Below are 16,856 nucleotides of genomic sequence, written 5' to 3'. Positions count from 1 at the left end.
CTTTGTTACCACAGGTCAGAACTTGGCAGAGAAAGGATGACTTCAACCCGAGGAGATCCCCACGATGGTGAAGACTCCCGGGAGATGGACACCGGGGTCTTCTGTGATGAGCAGAGGTGACTGAGGAGGAGAGCACTTTTGCCTGGCCAGCCAATGGACTATGTGTGCACACAAATGCCTCTCCCTTCCCCCGGCCCCACATTTAGCCAGTGACCTTTCTCCTCAGGAGATCATGGAACACAACCTCACAGCCTTCTGGCATCAAGGACACACAGAATTCCTTGAGAGACAAGAGAGTATAGTTTGTATGTAGAAATGAAAACAGGAAACTGAGATTAATTCAGAGAGGCCCAGCCCTAGGCTGGGAAAATGTCTATCAACTTTCTGTTTCCACCCTGAACCCAGAGAAGAGGTGACACTGGAAAAGAACCCAGATCTAGAGAAGAAGGCACAAGCCTCTCGCTCAAAAGCAGCCAAATCCCCCAGGTTCCAAGCAAGGCTCGAACTTCTATAGCACCCACAAACTACCCAAGCTCTACTGGCTGCTGCAGCAACTTCCTGGGGCCACGCTCGGAAGAGGACACCCCAGTTCTCAGAGTGACTGCTGGCTCTGCCTTTCCCCTCTCCCTCCTCCTTATGGCGCCCACTTCGCTGTCCATCACCCCCCACCTCCTCGGTTCAGGACTCTGATGGACTTCAGTATGTATGAGGTTCAGCCTTCCGACCAGAGAAAAAGAGAGAAAAGTCCCCCCCCACCACCACCCTCCAGGGACCCTCCAGGGATCAGAATCCAGGAAGGGCACGGTGCACAAGATCCACCTGGTAACTAAAGTTAGTGTTGCTTCCTACCCTGTAGGGTGGCCCCAGAGTGAGCGGGTGGCCCTGGGTGGCACACTTCAGCTGGACCACAGGAATACATGTTTTTCCCCCCATCTCTGCAGCTCTGTTTCCATCCCGTCCTCTGCCTCTCAATAGAGCTGCTGGTAACAACTCAAGGCACCCAGGGGAGCCACTTAGCCCCAATGGTAGTGCTTAGGGCTAAAGACATTTCTGACTGTGGTGTTTCCATTATTGATAATAAAGCCCCCAGAACTCTAATTACATTGCTTCCCTATGTGCTAAGGGCACACAATCAGGTCAGGACGGGGAGGAGGTAGAAATAACTGCATTTTTATCCATGGCTAAGCCAGGCCAACTCCGTTCCTACTGCTCACATGAAACACACGGGCAGTGCTGGAAAAGGACTGAAAAGGTACCAGGAGCGAGAAAGCACCAGGCACCCTCCGACAGTCTCGCTGTAAATATACACAGCCAGGCTTCAACACTTCCCTCGTGGGTCCCCAGCTTTTAAAGGATAAATTGGGAGTGCACTGGGCACCGGAAGAAGAGTCAGGATCCTTGTTCTGGGGCTCATTAAGTCCAGCTCCAGGAGGACTGACCGCTTTAGGCAACCCTGATCGCATCTCAGCGTGAGGGGTGAGCAGGATGAGCTGACCCAACTCTAACTTGGGATTTCCCAATCCATGCAGTTCCTCTAACTGGCCCACATTCCTAGGACGGTCCTCCAGCAGCTGCTCCCAGGCCTCAGCATCCTTCTCCGGCTCCAGCTCTTTCAGCTCATTTTGAACTCATTAGAACCGCTATACTCACGCTCCAGTGCGGCTCCAGAACTTCTGTGGCTGCTATCACCTGGTCCCTCTCTGCCCAAGGTGGCCCCGCTTCCTCTCACTAAACACGAGCCTTGGGAAGCCAGCCCTTCCCCTGTCCCGAAACACCTCCCCTCTTTTTCCTTTTCTTAGTTTTTCCCACTCTACTGGATGATGTCTTTTATCAACTAACAAATGCCTGATAAAAAATAAAAAACAGACTAAAAATAAGAACTCCCGTCTCACAAACTACACAACTCTGTCTCAGTCCCACATGGTTCTAGGGCTGGGCCCTGTCAGAGCCACACACTTCAAAACTCTAGCTAAACAGTACCCCATTTCCTCCAGCTTGCTCCAATTTGGCTCTGAAGGCTACCGCTGTTCAAAGTGCTGTTGGCAACACCAACGCCTTGATAAACAGACTCACTGACTCTACAGAACCCTTGGCAGACCTGGGCATAGTGGAAGGCTTCGTTCCCATCCCCCACCCCGCCCCCTCTTTTTCACACAGCTCTGCGGCCAACCTCCCTTCAGCCAGGCTGCTCTTCAGCAACTGCCAGGTGCTGGAGTTCTCCTGGGTCAGAACCACCTGTCTCCGTACACACTCCCCTCTCACATCACCCATGGAGACACTCAGAAGCCCAACCCAGCAGGGAGGGGGTCACCAACCAGTCCTCTTTCCCCACCCCCAACCCCCGTGGTGCACATGCAGTCTTGCCAGGAGCTTGCACAGCCACATACTTCACCCCCCCCCAAACCTTGCCCCTCCCACTGCCCGCTCCATGACAGGGTGCTACTGCTTGGAACTGCTGGGAGGAATGAGTCTTTCTTTCCAGCTCTGCATCAGCATCAACCCATGCGCTGGCCAGCTCTCCAAATCAGCCACATCCTGTACTCACCTGTTCCTCCTTGCTCCAGCACTCACGCCTCCAAGCTCCCTCCCTCCCTCTTCTGCAACTGCCTCACAGCTGGGCTGCTGTTACCACTCTTGCCCCAAACACCCATCTCTCTCTCACACACACACACACACACACACACACACACACACACACACACACACACAGGACCCGCCTTAGTCTATTTGGGCTACTCTAACAAACTGCTACATTCTAAACAAGGGATAATTACATCCGACAGATCTGGATGCTGGGAAAGCCAAGGTCAAGGCACTGGCAGATCACACACACACACACACACACACACACACACACACACACACACACACGTGTGGAAGCCAGGAGCCAAGTGTCGTCCATTGTCACTTCTGTAACTGAGTTTGTGAGACACTGCCTCTCATTCAACCTGGAATTTGTGGATTTAGCTAGAAAGCTAAGGAGCCCCAGGATGCTCTCGTCTCTGTCCCTCAGCACTGGGGTGACAGATGTGTACCACCACAGCTGGCTTAATGTGGGTGCTGCGGTTCCAAAGTCAGGGCTTCATGGTGTGCCATCACCCCAGTTCCTCACTGAGCATTCTTTATAAGGGTACTAACCCAAAGGCTCCGCCCTCTTGATCAGACGACCCCTTAATACCACCGCGTAGTCAATGCAAGAGTTAGGGGAGGCACATAGTCAGCCCAAAGCACAAAACAAGAATCTTTTACACCCAATCTCCTCAGCCCACCCTCGCTCTCAAAGTCTGGGCTACTCCTTTTCTTGGCACACGTCATCCCACCAGGGAGCTTAACCCAAGCAGTCCCACCAGGGATGCCTCTCCCATCCCCAAACACCAACCTGCCCATCTCCCCTGATGGGCTCCATCTGACCCTTCAGATCTCTGCTCAAGGTACTCCCTCAGAGAGGGGCAGCCAATAATGTCGGTTTATTTCACTCACATTAACATCTACCTCCTCCACAATGAACTTGCAGATGCTGTGGAAACGGACCAGAGAGCAATGCCTTCTGTTTACCACTGGCACAGTTCCTGGCATGTAACAAACATACAGGCATGATGTCCTGGAGTAGCAACGAAGGAACGGATACACTGAAAGCACTCTGCAAAACAACCAATGACTGATAAAATGTATCTCTAAAGCCCAAGCAACATGACTTGAGAGGCCAGCCTCTTCATGAGCCGGCAAACTCAGGCTGATAGAAGAACAGATGATTCGTTAGTATTTATTTGAACTCCCCAAAAGGTGTTAACTCATGTGCAGAGGGGAAAAAAAACAGCCAAGGGTTCCGCTTCCTCTTATTCACCTAAACTCAAAATTAATGGCATTTCAACAAAGTCTTTTAATTGCAGAATTTAAAAATTCATACTCAGTTATCATATTCAATATTTTAAATTTGCTATGGCATCTATCATTGCAAAGAAGCAAAGAGATAAAATGTGCACTTCCACCGAGGAGCCGGTGCGCAGCCCTTCAGGTGGCTGGGTGGCAGCGGGCCAGCCTCTGCTCCCACCAACGGTCAGCATTCACCACTGGCGTCTGCCAGGGCCCAGCACTCATCTGTCCAGACGAAGACCACTGCTGCTTGATTCACAAAAGGATTCTCAAGTTCTTTCCACCTGATCTTAAAGTCACCTCCTTCCTCCACGCAGGTCAAACACATTGTCTCTCGCTTGTATACGGTTCCCCAACCTTCTCTAACTTAATGCCTTTTAGTCTCCACATTTTCGGGTAGCCTGTACCCCGTAGCTACTCCCTCTGACTCTTGAACACTGTCTCTAACTGGTTTATATTTACCCTAGAACGGCGGAACTGGAGACGCAGCTCGATGACAGAGAACTTGCCTAGCATGCACAAGGCCCTAGGTTCGATCCCCCAGAATCCCCAAATGGGATCAAAACTAAAGGAAAAGGGAAGGGAGGTAGGAAGCCTGGGTCTATCTACTAATTCATCCTTATGTACAAATGACGTTCTCCTTGTCACTCACAAACAGTTTCACAGCCTGCAGCCTTGTCTGAGCATGCCTTCAGAATTCAGCAAACAGAGCAACACGAACCACACGCCACCAGTTACATCATTAGTATTTTTTCCTTGAAATTACAGATGGGAGCGTCTTCAGCAATGATCTGCTCCACAAAGAAACCGAGAGGTCAGGAAGGTGAAACATCTCAGCAGGGAAAAGCACCTGCCACGCAAGCCTGTCAACCTGAGTTCAACCCCAGAACCCACATAAAACCACCAAAAAGATGCGAAAAGCCAGCTGCAGTTTTATGGGCATCTGTAATCCCAGCATTCTTATGGCCAGTGTTCTAGCAGAGGTGGAGACAGGAGAATCACCTAGCAGCTCTCAAAAGCATGCACCGGCACACACAGAGGCAACACAATTTTTTTTTTATTAAGCTGAGAGACAGACTGAGACTCTGAAGTACATGCCAAGTGCCGTGTCTAAAAACTCCACTACCACTAGGAATAACCAAAGCAGATGAGGAACCCAGGGCTCCCCCGATGGCTGGCCCGGGCAGGGTCTTTTCACGAGCATGCGATCATGCTGTTTTCAGTAAACTGGGGTTTACTGAGCTGATATCACAGACAGGCACAACCCCATCCAGACAGAGATGTCTTAGGATGTAAAAGCAAAGGGCAATATAGACATAAACCCCCTGAGAACCAGGTTTTCCTGCCTGTGAGCTGGCTGGTTTTCCGTCAACTTGAAACAAGCTGGAGTCATCTGAGAGGAGGGAGCCTCCGCTGAGGAGATGCCCCCATGAGATCAGGCTGTAGGCAAGCCTGTAGGGCATTTTCTAAATTAGTGATTGATGGGGGAGGACCCAGCCCATTGTGGGTGGTGCCATCCCTAGGCTGGTGATCTTGGGTTCTATAAGAAAGCTGGCTGAGCAAGCCATGATCCCAACACTCAGGAGGCTGGGAAGGGAGAGTTGCCATAAACTGCCTAGAGGCTAACATTGGCTACATAGCAAGACCCTGTCTGGGGTGGGGGGGAACAGGGGCGGCAGCTGTAATTATTATCATCAGAAATATTCATTTGTGATGGAACTGGAAAAAAAAAAACTGGGGTGGGGGTGTCCATCAACAGTCTCACCCAGCTATGAACCTCGAGGTCGACAATACCAACCACCCTGGCAAGCCGTGCCCACTGGCACAATGTGGTGTGAATGTTATGCAGTTAACCAACTCTCTTGGAAGCACTAACTTTTCAGCAAACCTTTTACTTCAAGGTAGAGTACAAGACTCCACCTTAGCACACTTCTGGTCATCAGCCCGAGAGCCGTTACTATTTCCAGCTTCTCTTTGGAATAGAGAGACACGGGTGTTTGGATGGCAAGGCCTAATCACCACAGACAGGCATTTTAGCTTTTCCTACATCTGCTCTTTAGAACAGGGATTATTCTGTTACTGACCAGCCTTTCTAGATAGTCATAATGAAATGATCGCTGATGCTTTAAATGTAACTGACCCTGTGCCGATAAACAAACAAAACAAAACAAACAAAAAAAAAAGTACTTTATTTGATAGAAATCAACTACAACAACAAAAATTATTTGTTCCTTCCTGAATTATACCTCAAGGTGAAATAGTCTTATCTCAAGCTGGGTAATATAAATGGCAAGGAAAAGACCCAACATAGACCTGAGTTCCCACACCATGGTAGCCTGCCTGCTGGTTCATTAAAAACAATCTACCTGATTTCCGTCCTTCACAAGTGTTCAAAGGTTTTTTTCCGTTGGTTATATTAGTTATTTGCACAAAAGTCCCCAATTAGACCGCTGTCGGGCCACAACTCCAGGACGGCCAGGCAGGCAGGGGAGGGAAGGCAGGAAGCTACATACAAAATGAAATTCTGCAGAGAGACAGAGAGTCATCAAATGGACGGATCTGCCTCACAAAACCAGAGGGCGTTCAGTTTCAACCGGAAGAAGCTCACAGCTTTGAGGAGGATCAGCCTCCTAACTTCTTGATAAATTAGTTTCTCAAGTCTAACCTTTTGGATGCCAAAGAAATACATCACATGCATGGCAGTCAGGAAAATGTCAGTGTTCAAGGCGGGGGGGGGGGGGGGGGGGGGGGGGGGGGGGGGGGGTAAGGCAAACGGCCATGTAATCACTAAAATGACATCTCTGCATGCTTAACGATATGCTCAACGTGAAAAATAAAGATTAAATTTAAATACAGAATTTAAAGAGGCTTTGCCACACGCTGGCAAAAGTGGTGAAAGTTGCCATGTGGATCTGTCACCTTAATTAATTCCTGGTTTTTTCAACATTTCATTCCCAGCACCACTTACTCTGGCCTGTGCGAGCGCATGCCTGTGCACGCCTCTGTGTGGGTGTGCGTGCCTGTGCATACACGGGGGGGGGGGGGGGGGGGCCAGAGGAGGACCCTGGGTGTCTTGCTCTATCACTCTCTGCTTTAATTCCCTTGAAAGAAGATGACCCACCAAACCTGGAGCGAGGCAGGTGACCCCAGCGACCCTCCCATCTGCATCTCTCACAGTGCTAGGGTTGCAGGGGTATGCAGCTACGCCCTGCATTTTTTTTTCCTGCGGGTACCAGGCGTTTGGACTGAGGAGCCTCACGCTAGGGCAGCAGCAAGTGTTCTTACCTGCTGTGCCATCCACCTCCCCGGCCCCGGCAGCCCTGTGCGTACTCTTTTTAGAGTATTCCTGCGGAAACAGGAACCGATTCCGGTAGAAGTCCACAGTTCCATTTCTGCTCAGTGCACTCAGAATGAAGGTGCCGCCACCCACTCCTGGGGACATCAGGACTGGGGTCCCTAACAGGACAACATGTGATATGGCCAGCATCGCAATCCTGCTTCCTGACCTGTCGTGGTATTATGTTCCCAAAAATATTGTGCACGCTAATAAACTTATCTGGGGTCAGAGAACAGAACAACCACAATATTAAACATAGAGGACAGGCAGTGGTAGCACACGCCTTTAATCCTAGCATTCTAGAGGCAGAGATCTACCTGGATCTCTGTGTGTTCAAGGATACAGCCAGGCATGGCGACTCACGCCTTTAATCCCAGAAAGCGAGCCTTTAATCCCAGGGAGTGATGGCAGAAAGCAGAAAGGTATAAAAGGTGTGAAGACTAGAAACTAGAAGCTTTTAGGCTTTTGAGCAGTGGTTCGGCTGAGATCCATTTGGATGAGGACTCAGAGGCTTCCAGTCTGAGGAAACAGGATCAGCTGAGGAACTGGCGAGGTGAGATAGATGTGGCTTGTTCTGCTTCTCTGATCTTCCAGCATTCACCCCAATACCTGGCTCCAGGCTTGATTTTATTAATAAGACCATTTACGATTCCTGCTACACTGACCAAGGAAGAGGCATGCTCACACACCGAGTCCTTTCAACGGTGAACAGCAAGGCTGCAAACGCAGGGCATCATGGGAGTGCCACAACCACTCTGTAAAATTCCCAGAAGCCCACCAGGCAAAGAACTTGCCTCTACCCCAGCCATGACGCCTCTAAACTGGATCATCCAAACTTGCTACGAAACCCCAAGGAACAAGCCATCTCTGATTTACCAAGAGCATTTTGCCTCCATTTTTATAAAACGTGGTATTCTGATGAACTGTGCGTCACTGTAATGAATTTCACAAGAATGTCAGCTGAATACTTCATCGTGAGTTTAGCAACCCACCTCCTCTTCATAAAAATAAAAATCTCCCCGAGTCTTTTTATATGGCAAATTAGATACATTTGCTGCCTCCTGTTTTTTTTTTTAAATGTTGCTCATCCGGAAATTGCTCACTTGAACAAGGCTGCCGTCTTCCTGACACTGACTGGCACAGACATCACACCAGCTTTTGGATTTTGTTCAGGGGTGGGGATAGGAATGAATGGGAGAGCGGTTTCTTTAGCAGGGGGATTTTCCTTTTCCCTATTAAAATTTAATCATAATCAAACAGTTTCATGAAGTTTTGATCCTGAGGCTGGAAGAACAAAAACACCCTTTCAAAAAAGCCTCTCTGGAGAGACAGCCCAGAAAAGGCTGTCTCTCCTATTACGCTGCCAGCATTCTGCGTTTCCCTTCTCCCCACAAAGTGTCAATCACGGCTGGTGACTTCAAGACTGCGGAATGAATAAAGGGGAATTAAGTTGCATTATGATTGGTAAACTCAGATTTACATGATTTGTCAAGGCTCCCCCGCTCAGTCACTCTGGGTTGCTACGACAAAACACCACACTGAATTCTTACTGTTCTGATGACTGGAGGCCCAAGATCAACATGTTGACTTCCGGTGAGGGACCAGGTCTAGGTTTACAAGCCACCAGCTTCTTCAAGGGTGGAAGCAAGCCATCTCTGGGGTCCCCTTCTAAGGGTACACTCGCCCGTGATGACCGTACAGGAGGGCTCAACCTTCAAGGCCTAATCACCTCCCACGATCCCCACCTCGAAACACCATCACTTTGGAATTAGGCTGCCAGCTTAGGAATTCCAGAAGCGACAGGCGCAGCCCACCACACTCCTCTGAAGAAACATGAACATACGTCATACGGAAGTGGCTTTCAGTTTTACACCACTCCTCTCCCCAGGTACTTGATCTCTGCTCAACTGCAAAAAAAAATTAATAATAATCAACGTCTTAAAGAAGATGAATTCCACAGCAGACATGCAGAGCGCCACAGCAGAAATGGCCCAAAGGCTCTCAAACCAACACAGGCCACTCTCACCGCTTCAGCTGTCCACCGGAACCAGCTAAGAACCCTATTGCTAAAGACACAACAAACTTTAGTTACAGACAGAGAAACCAACCTGGAACTCGCCTAGAAACCTCCTCTCTGCTAGCTAGCTTCCACAGTACCAGAAGGTTCTATGCAGGCCACAGAGAGAGAAAAGCCACCAATGGTATTACCCAACAGTGAACCCCTCATGCTAGAGTACCAACCCTCCAGGCCAAATGGACCACTGGTAAAACAGCGGCCTGAGGTTATGGAGATAACCAGTCACTCCTGGAGTGGACTTGAGGCCAGCTCCACAGGAGGGAATTCATGTTCCATACTCTAAGCATGGACAAAAGCTCTTGGTGAGGGAGGTGATGACCCTGGGGAGGATCCTACTACTACTGTCTTGCTAAATGGGCATGTTGTCAAACTCTATTCTAAATATTTGTGTTTGTACATGTAGATGAATGTCGCCCTTAACCTTGGCCACAGAAACTTCTCTGTGCATTAGTCAGCAGTTCATGCAGACACTAACAACTGATCAAAGCTCGGACAGGAGGTGAGTACTGGGTGCTCAGCGCTAGATGGGACATCTGTATCAACACTTGCCCCCTCCAAGGCTCAGGACATACCTCAGAAGGGAAGGCGGAAAGCATGGAAGAGGTAGGCGATGGGGAGATGCGCTGTGAAATGTCTTCTGGATATGGCATGACTGTCATACTCAGGAACCCACCGCAGCTGTGGTTACCCGCACAGGATCAGTCCAATGAGATCAGTCAACATTTGAACCGGCACCACTAACTGTTCTCAGTGGGTTACCAAAAATAAAAGAGACAAAATGAAGGAGGGAGGCAGGCATTTTAGGATGCCTGGAGGGAGGAGCAGAGGGGCATACAATCAAGATCCACTGTTTACATGTATGAAACTGTCCAAGAACAAATAAAAGATATACCATTAAATACACAGACAGACCTACAGACAGACACAGACACAGACACACACACACACACACACACACACACACACACACGAAAGAGACCCTATGTCACCCTACACACAAAACATCACAGCCTGGGGTACTGTGGAATATACTAGAAAGGACCTAGTGTGGTCCCAGAACTCTTCCCAAGCACATGTAAATGCCATCTGATAAATATTACTGTAAACCCTGATGACATGCAGCACCTTTGGTCACTACATTAAAGATCTGAAGCTTTTCTATTTAGATGAAGGTCTACTGTATCAGACACTTTCCCCATTACTGTAACCGCGGCCCTGTCACGCTGGGAAAGGCACAGGGGCAGGACCAGCTCCTGCCTGTGGAAACTGGAACCTCTTGCTTACGTCATGGCGGATCACAAGCAGAGAAGGGGAAAGGCTGGAGCTCAGCCTCCCTCCTTCCCTCAGGCCAGGGCCTCAGCCCAGGGAGGAGGTGCCACCCACATTCCAGGGCAGGCCTAACCCTTTCAGTTAATCCTCTCTCACAGACAGACACACCCAAAGGTGTGCCTCACAACCCGTGCTTGGCCTTTCTTAATCCAACAAGGTGACAACAGAAATTTGTCCTTACGGATCTGCTGACTTAGCAGTTAAGAATGACTGGACAGAGCTCTTGAAAATTCTCTAAAAGTTCCATGTATTGTGTGGGGCCCAAAACAGCTTGACCATACAGTTGCCATGACAGGCTTGGAGGCCCAGACACAGCTTCTGTGACAGGCTTACTGGTAGGCTACACCCAGATCCAGGAAAAGCCATAAGCTGACCCTACCCAGGGAGGGCCTACATCTGAGGGGAAGTACCTAACATTCCAAACATTAGGAAAGGTTAGATAAGGTGACCAGATGTCCCAGAGTCTAGCACACACCTTTTTCTGTTTTATAGATACCCCTAGACAAATGTCAATCAGGGTCCTGAGCCCTGGAAATCCCTTCACACCCAACCTCTGCTATGATAAAAACTCTACCCTGTCTGAGCTCAGGGCTCTCTGCTCTCACCACTGCGTCAGACAGAGAGACCAAGCTCAGAGCTTGAAAATAAAAGCTCTCTGCTTTTACATATGGGATTCGGTCTCCATGGTGGTCTTTTGGGGGTCCCCTCGATCTGGGTATAACATTATCTATCCTTTCTTGTGGAGAAGCTTGGTCAACATTAACAGATGTGAGGAAAGAATAGAGTTATAGCATCCAGTTATGGCCTTATTTACTTTTTTTTTTAATTAAGATTTGTAAGCTTCAACAGAAGTTTGAAAAAAAGGCCTCTGAACATTCTTCTAGATGCCAGGCAATCTGAACACTCACCTCTCAGTGGCTTGGAAAGCCCTGGAAAGGCAGGATTGAACGCAAGTGTACACACAGCCGTCATTATTTAGACTTAAAGCCCATCGTTACGTGTATTATGATGGTAGTAATACTAAATGCCTTTTAAAAACCATTTAATACCTTCTACAATTTTTATGGCACATCAAATTACAAGGTTATTCTCGTGAAAGAAAATTGTCTACACTCTAACACAGCTACACATAAAATGAATAATTGATGAGCAGAGGCAGAGAGCTCTGAAAACCTAGAGGTATCTCATGGATGATAAAAAATAATGCAGACAGACAACCGCTGCTCAGAAACCCAGCAGCTCCTCAGTAAAGAACAATCAGTGAGCTTGGACAGATGCCTGCATGGGTTTGGTTCCTCCTGGGAAGGCACTCCAAAGGTACCCTCCCCACCCTTGACAAAAGTGACAACTTCGGAACAAAGCTGGTCACTCTGAGGTTACAGAGCACCAAGCAGTGAGGAGAGAGGTGTGTGTGTGTGTGTGTGTGCGCGCGCGTGTAACTCACCCAGAGCATTATTACAAACACACCCCGGGGCTCTCCGTGAATGAAGGCACAGGCCCCACTTTGAGAAGTGCCCAGTGACCCACTGGGGACCCTCCACACTGCACTCTACATCCACTGGTTATCTTTAGCAACCAGCCTGAGGACCACAGACTGACATTCCGTGTAAGAACTCGTCCTCCCCGGAGCTCGGAGGAAGGACCCATATGTCACTGTCCCGACACATTGAAATATTGACTGCAGTAAGTCATACATTTCAATGTAGATTTTCAACGTATCGACCTTTTCGCTTTGACCGTTCTTAGACGGCACATCGAACTGTACTGTGAAAAATTATTTTTGCACAGACCTCAAAACAACTCATCATTTCCCCCTCTTTCTTCCCATCAGAGGCTTAGGGAATCAAAACCAGGGTGACAAGGTTTCTAAAATATGCGAGCATATTCCTCACATAACTCACGACCACGAGCTGTAGCTAGGCCTGGGGGTTGGGGGAGAGTTTCACACACTCCCAACTTCGTCTGAGATCTTGCCACTCCTACCAGGGGTGAAATCAACTGACTATTCAATCCCCTTAATCAGGAAACTATTTTTTATGCCCTGGAGACCCATGGATGCTTTGTAGCTGTCTCTACCTTTTAGTCCTTCAATTCTTTCTCTTTTTTTTTTTCCACAAACATGCAGGATTTGCCTGTAAGCAGTTTAGAAAGAAACTTCTGGGGCTTATTTAAGAAGATTAAGGTCCAAGAACATTAGTAAAAAATACATAAATTAGACTAAAGGCAGCCATGGACTTCCTCATGAGGAATACCCAGAGGAAAAGCCTACCAGGGAAGAGTCAACAAACGAGACAAGTCTTACACTGAAGCCTTGTGCTTGATTTCCGGAAGGCACAATCCTTCCCATTTAGACGACCTTAATCTACTTTGCTTCCAACAGAGTCAATCTGTTCGTTCTCAGACATAAATACCAGGTGTAACGTTACGAAAAGTCAGAAACGGATATATGCCACCCAATGAGGCTCTCTTCTGGAATTACCTACCCAGACAGGAAAAGCAAAGCTGATTCTCCTCTTCCACAGGTCTCTGGAGGGATTCGATTCCCACTGGAGCAAGACTAGAGGAAGCACCTGCTAGGGTATCAATCTACAATGTTCCCTACAGGCTTATGTTTTTGAGCACCGGAGTCCACAGCCTGTGAACAGCTTTTCAACAGTGTACAGCTTTTAAGAAATGGGGTTTACCTAGCAAAATGGCTCACCGAGGGTGGGTCTTTAAAGGTTATATCCCCACAGCTCTGTAGAGGTTGGCTTCTGGTCCACGGGCTGTGAAAAGACACTACCTTACACTTCCGGGGCCAAAGACAGAGCCAACCCAATGCCATGCCATCCCCGCCATGATGGACTTTGAAACGGAGCGTCCCCCGAAACCTTTCCTCCTCTAAGTCATTTCTGTCAAGTTCAGTCACAGCAACAGTAAACTAACATGGCACCTCTCCTAATTTCAAGGTAAGCAGCCAAAGAGCCAAGGCAAAGGTCTTCCTTTTTATACTGCTGCCTTTGGTTTTGAACACAGCCCATGATGGGACCAGAGACCCAAGCAACAGGAAGAGGAGCTGCACCATCCACCTCCTGACGCTCGGCTCAGTCTGGTACCAGCTTCCCAGAGATGAACTTGACTCGTCCTCCTGAGGCCAAGAAGCTGAATGTATCCTGCCTCTCAGCAGAGCAAGGGGAAGGCCTGCCTGGTTAGCAGAAACACCACTTGGCAAACTGATTCTGCTTTCCCGAAGTAGAGAAATGACCTACAGAGCCACGGGACCTGTGTCCCTGCTCTCTCTGCCAAGGGCCATGGCCTTCACTGCATGCTCTGGTGTCTACAGGCTCTCCGGCCACCGTGAAACACACCAGACTCACAAAGGCAGCAAGGCCCAGGACCTCAGGGCCAGCCTGCGTAACAACGACCAGGCTTCCCTCAGTGGTTCTCTCTGAAACGTTAGGGATGGGCACAGGAGGAGCTGGAGAGATGCCTCAGCTCTCAACAGCACTCACCGCTCTTGAGGTAGACCCAGACTGGGTTCTCAGCACCCACATCAGGCAGCCCACAAATGCCTGCAACTACAGTTATAAGGGACCCGACACCCTCTTCTGGCCCCTGCAGTCACTTGTCACTATGTATTGCGAGATAATGTGATGACATTGTGTAAAAGATATGTCACTGTGATCGGTTTAATAAAAAGCTTAATGGCCAAAAGCTAGGCAGGATTTTCGGGGCAGAGACGACGCTGGGGGAAAAAAAAAAGGGGGCAGAGTTGCAAAGAGATGCCAGGGAGGAAGAGCAAGCAGCATGGGCTTTACAAAGCAGAGGTAACCGAGCCCTGTAAAAGAACACAGATTAAAAGATATGGTCGGGCGGTGGTGGCACATGCCTTTAATCCTAGCACTCGGGGGCAGAGCCAGGCGGATCTCCGTGAGTTCGAGGCCAGCCTGGGCTACAGAGCGAGATCCAGGACAGGCACCAAAACTACACAGAGAAACCCTGTCTCAAAAAACAAAACAAAAACAAAAAAAAGATATGGGTTAATTTGGGTTATAAGAACGATTTAGAAACAAGCCTAAACTATCAGCTGAGCTTTCATAATTAATAAGATGTCTCTGTGTTATGATTTGTATGCTCGCTAGCAGGACAGAGAAAGACTCATGTAGTGCAAAAAAAAAATTCATGCAGGTACGCATACATGCACATAAATAAAAATATATAAATCTTAAAAGGAGATCAAATTATCAAAGAATTAATTAAAACATTATTTAAAAGAGAGAGTAACAGGAAGAATTTACAAAAAATTGACATTTTTCCCCCTTTCCATTTGTTGATAACTAAAAGGGAAGACTAATTCTTTCAGTGAAGCCCTCGGCAGGCTCTGACAGGAAGCAGGATGGAATCTGAGGCTGCCTTACCATACGGGTATTTAGTATCCAGCTTATTTTCTGCTGTTCTCCTCCAGGGCAACAGGTCATCACTGCATCCATTTGGCATTCCGTTGTACCCGATCCCAACAATCTTGTTTTCTGTATTCACAATGCAGGCTCCGACCTAGAGAGAAACATTGCCCAAACGTTTGGTAACTATGAAAAGCTGGTGTGCCTGCCACTGGGCAGGTAGCACAGAAGCATGGGAGAACACCCTATGAAAGGCAGATTACCTCTGCAGTTTTTAAGCTGCCAGAAGTCCATTTCCTAACCTGCTCTTTGTGCACATCTCTACAAGTATCTGAACATCCTCCTACGAAACCGATTTACCTGGGAACTTGGATCCTTGCTTCTTTGGGCTGATAAGAAGGCCACCGCCATGAAATACTCAGGCCATTCCAGATAGTCATCCCGTTTTTTGCAGGAAATGTCACTCATGTTGGGCCTAGAAGTCATATGCCACTAAACACGGAGAAGAACGACCGTCAATCTGCTTCCTGAGTCAGTGCATCCGTCCTAAACGCTGGGCAACTTCAGCTGTACTTACTGAGCAGATATCACAAGGGGGGCCCACCTAGACTTAAGAACCTCACTTCTAGCTAAAGCAGACATCAGCATCTTACAGAGCCAGAACTCAGGAAATGGGCCCTCCAAGCCCAGTGTAGGTAGGTAGGTAGCTAGATGATTGATAGATAGATAGATGGATGGATGGATGGATGGATGGATGGATGGATGGATGGATGGATGGATGGATAGATAGATAGATAGATAGATAGATAGATAGATAGATAGACAGACAGATAACATTTGAATGAGGCCAGTTTAGAAACTAACCAGGTGATTTTTCCCTTTCCTTTCTCCTTCGTTCCTCCAAATAAATGGATTAATCAGCTCTGAGGACTGAATCTAATAGGAGAAAAACAAGAAAATGCTAATACTAAAGCCAGGTTCTGTAACATGGGCTTTGGGGCCAGGCCTAGATGGTCTCTACAACGGGGGAAGAGTCTGAGAGGGTGAGAGGATGGGCAGAGAACTTCAGCTAAGAGAATCCTTTAAAAAAATAAACTAGGTCAGGACAGGACCCCACTCACTGAGAAGTCTTAAGGTGGGCGTTTCCCAAACTTCCCCTTCACACGACAGGACAGTACCTAGCAGTGAACACGTAGGTATCAGAAAGCACAACTAAGAGCCAAGGCCCTTGCAACCCTGCTCAACAGGGAGGCAGGCTGGTTGGAAGCGGCTTCCCGCCTGCTTTAAGGTTTGGGGAGTGGGGGATGGGAAGGCAGCGAAAGGGGACACGTTTCTCCACCCCGGGCTGCCCTGGGCTGGCTTCCAAGCTCCCTGGGGGCTCTGTACCCACCCACCAGCAGCTTCAGCAGGAGGACACTGAGACTGAGATGTCGCCAGTCCAGGGAGACCCTCCTCCAGCCCGGGAGAGGGTGCACACACACACAGAGACTCCTGGCAACTCCCCGCCAACTCCGCCCCAGGATCTCAAGTCTCCACCCCTCCCCGCCACGTGGGCGCCAGGAGGGACTCCGGGGAAGCAGCCTCCCCCCTCCGCGGCGAGCCCGCGAGTGGCCGCCCACGTGCAAGCGGAGCGGAGCGGAGCGCGGTGCGAGCCGGGGGGCCCTCCGGGAGGGGACGCGCCGATCCGCCGCTCCACCCCGGTGCAGAGCACGCTCTCACCGACCCGGGCCGCCGCCACCGCCGCCGCCGCCGCGCTGGAAGTCGGGAGGGAGGAGGCGGGGCCCGCGCGCGGCGGAAGGGGAGGTGGGGACGAGCAGGGCGAGCACCCCTGCTCGGTCGCGAACCCCCCGACTGCCGCCGC

General features: G+C 49.2%; 1 protein-coding gene across 13 annotated transcripts in view; it reads right to left on the bottom strand.

Moving 5' to 3' along the window:
- Dctd (dCMP deaminase) overlaps positions 1 to 16,719 on the bottom strand; it is a 43,912-nt gene extending 27,193 nt beyond the window's left edge. The window contains exons 1-4 of one of the 13 annotated variants that reach the window (XM_052752271.1): positions 16,117 to 16,719; positions 15,860 to 15,931; positions 15,356 to 15,487; positions 15,014 to 15,149 (exon numbers count right to left, since the gene is read on the bottom strand). In XM_052752271.1, coding sequence (XP_052608231.1) covers positions 15,014 to 15,149; positions 15,356 to 15,481 — 262 coding nt within the window. In that variant the 5' untranslated portion in view covers positions 15,482 to 15,487; positions 15,860 to 15,931; positions 16,117 to 16,719. Of the gene's footprint in view, positions 1 to 15,013; positions 15,150 to 15,355; positions 15,488 to 15,859 lie in introns of all 13 variants that reach the window. The other 12 variants (XM_052752279.1, XM_052752275.1, XM_052752278.1 and 9 more) reach the window with 12 other exon arrangements.
- Positions 16,720 to 16,856: the final 137 nt, after the last annotated feature.

Source organism: Peromyscus californicus, unplaced genomic scaffold (genome assembly GCF_007827085.1).
Source record: "Peromyscus californicus insignis strain IS unplaced genomic scaffold, ASM782708v3 Scaffold_23__1_contigs__length_62951481, whole genome shotgun sequence".
NCBI lineage: Eukaryota > Metazoa > Chordata > Mammalia > Rodentia > Cricetidae > Peromyscus > Peromyscus californicus.
This window is presented reverse-complemented; position numbering and strand designations above follow the sequence as displayed.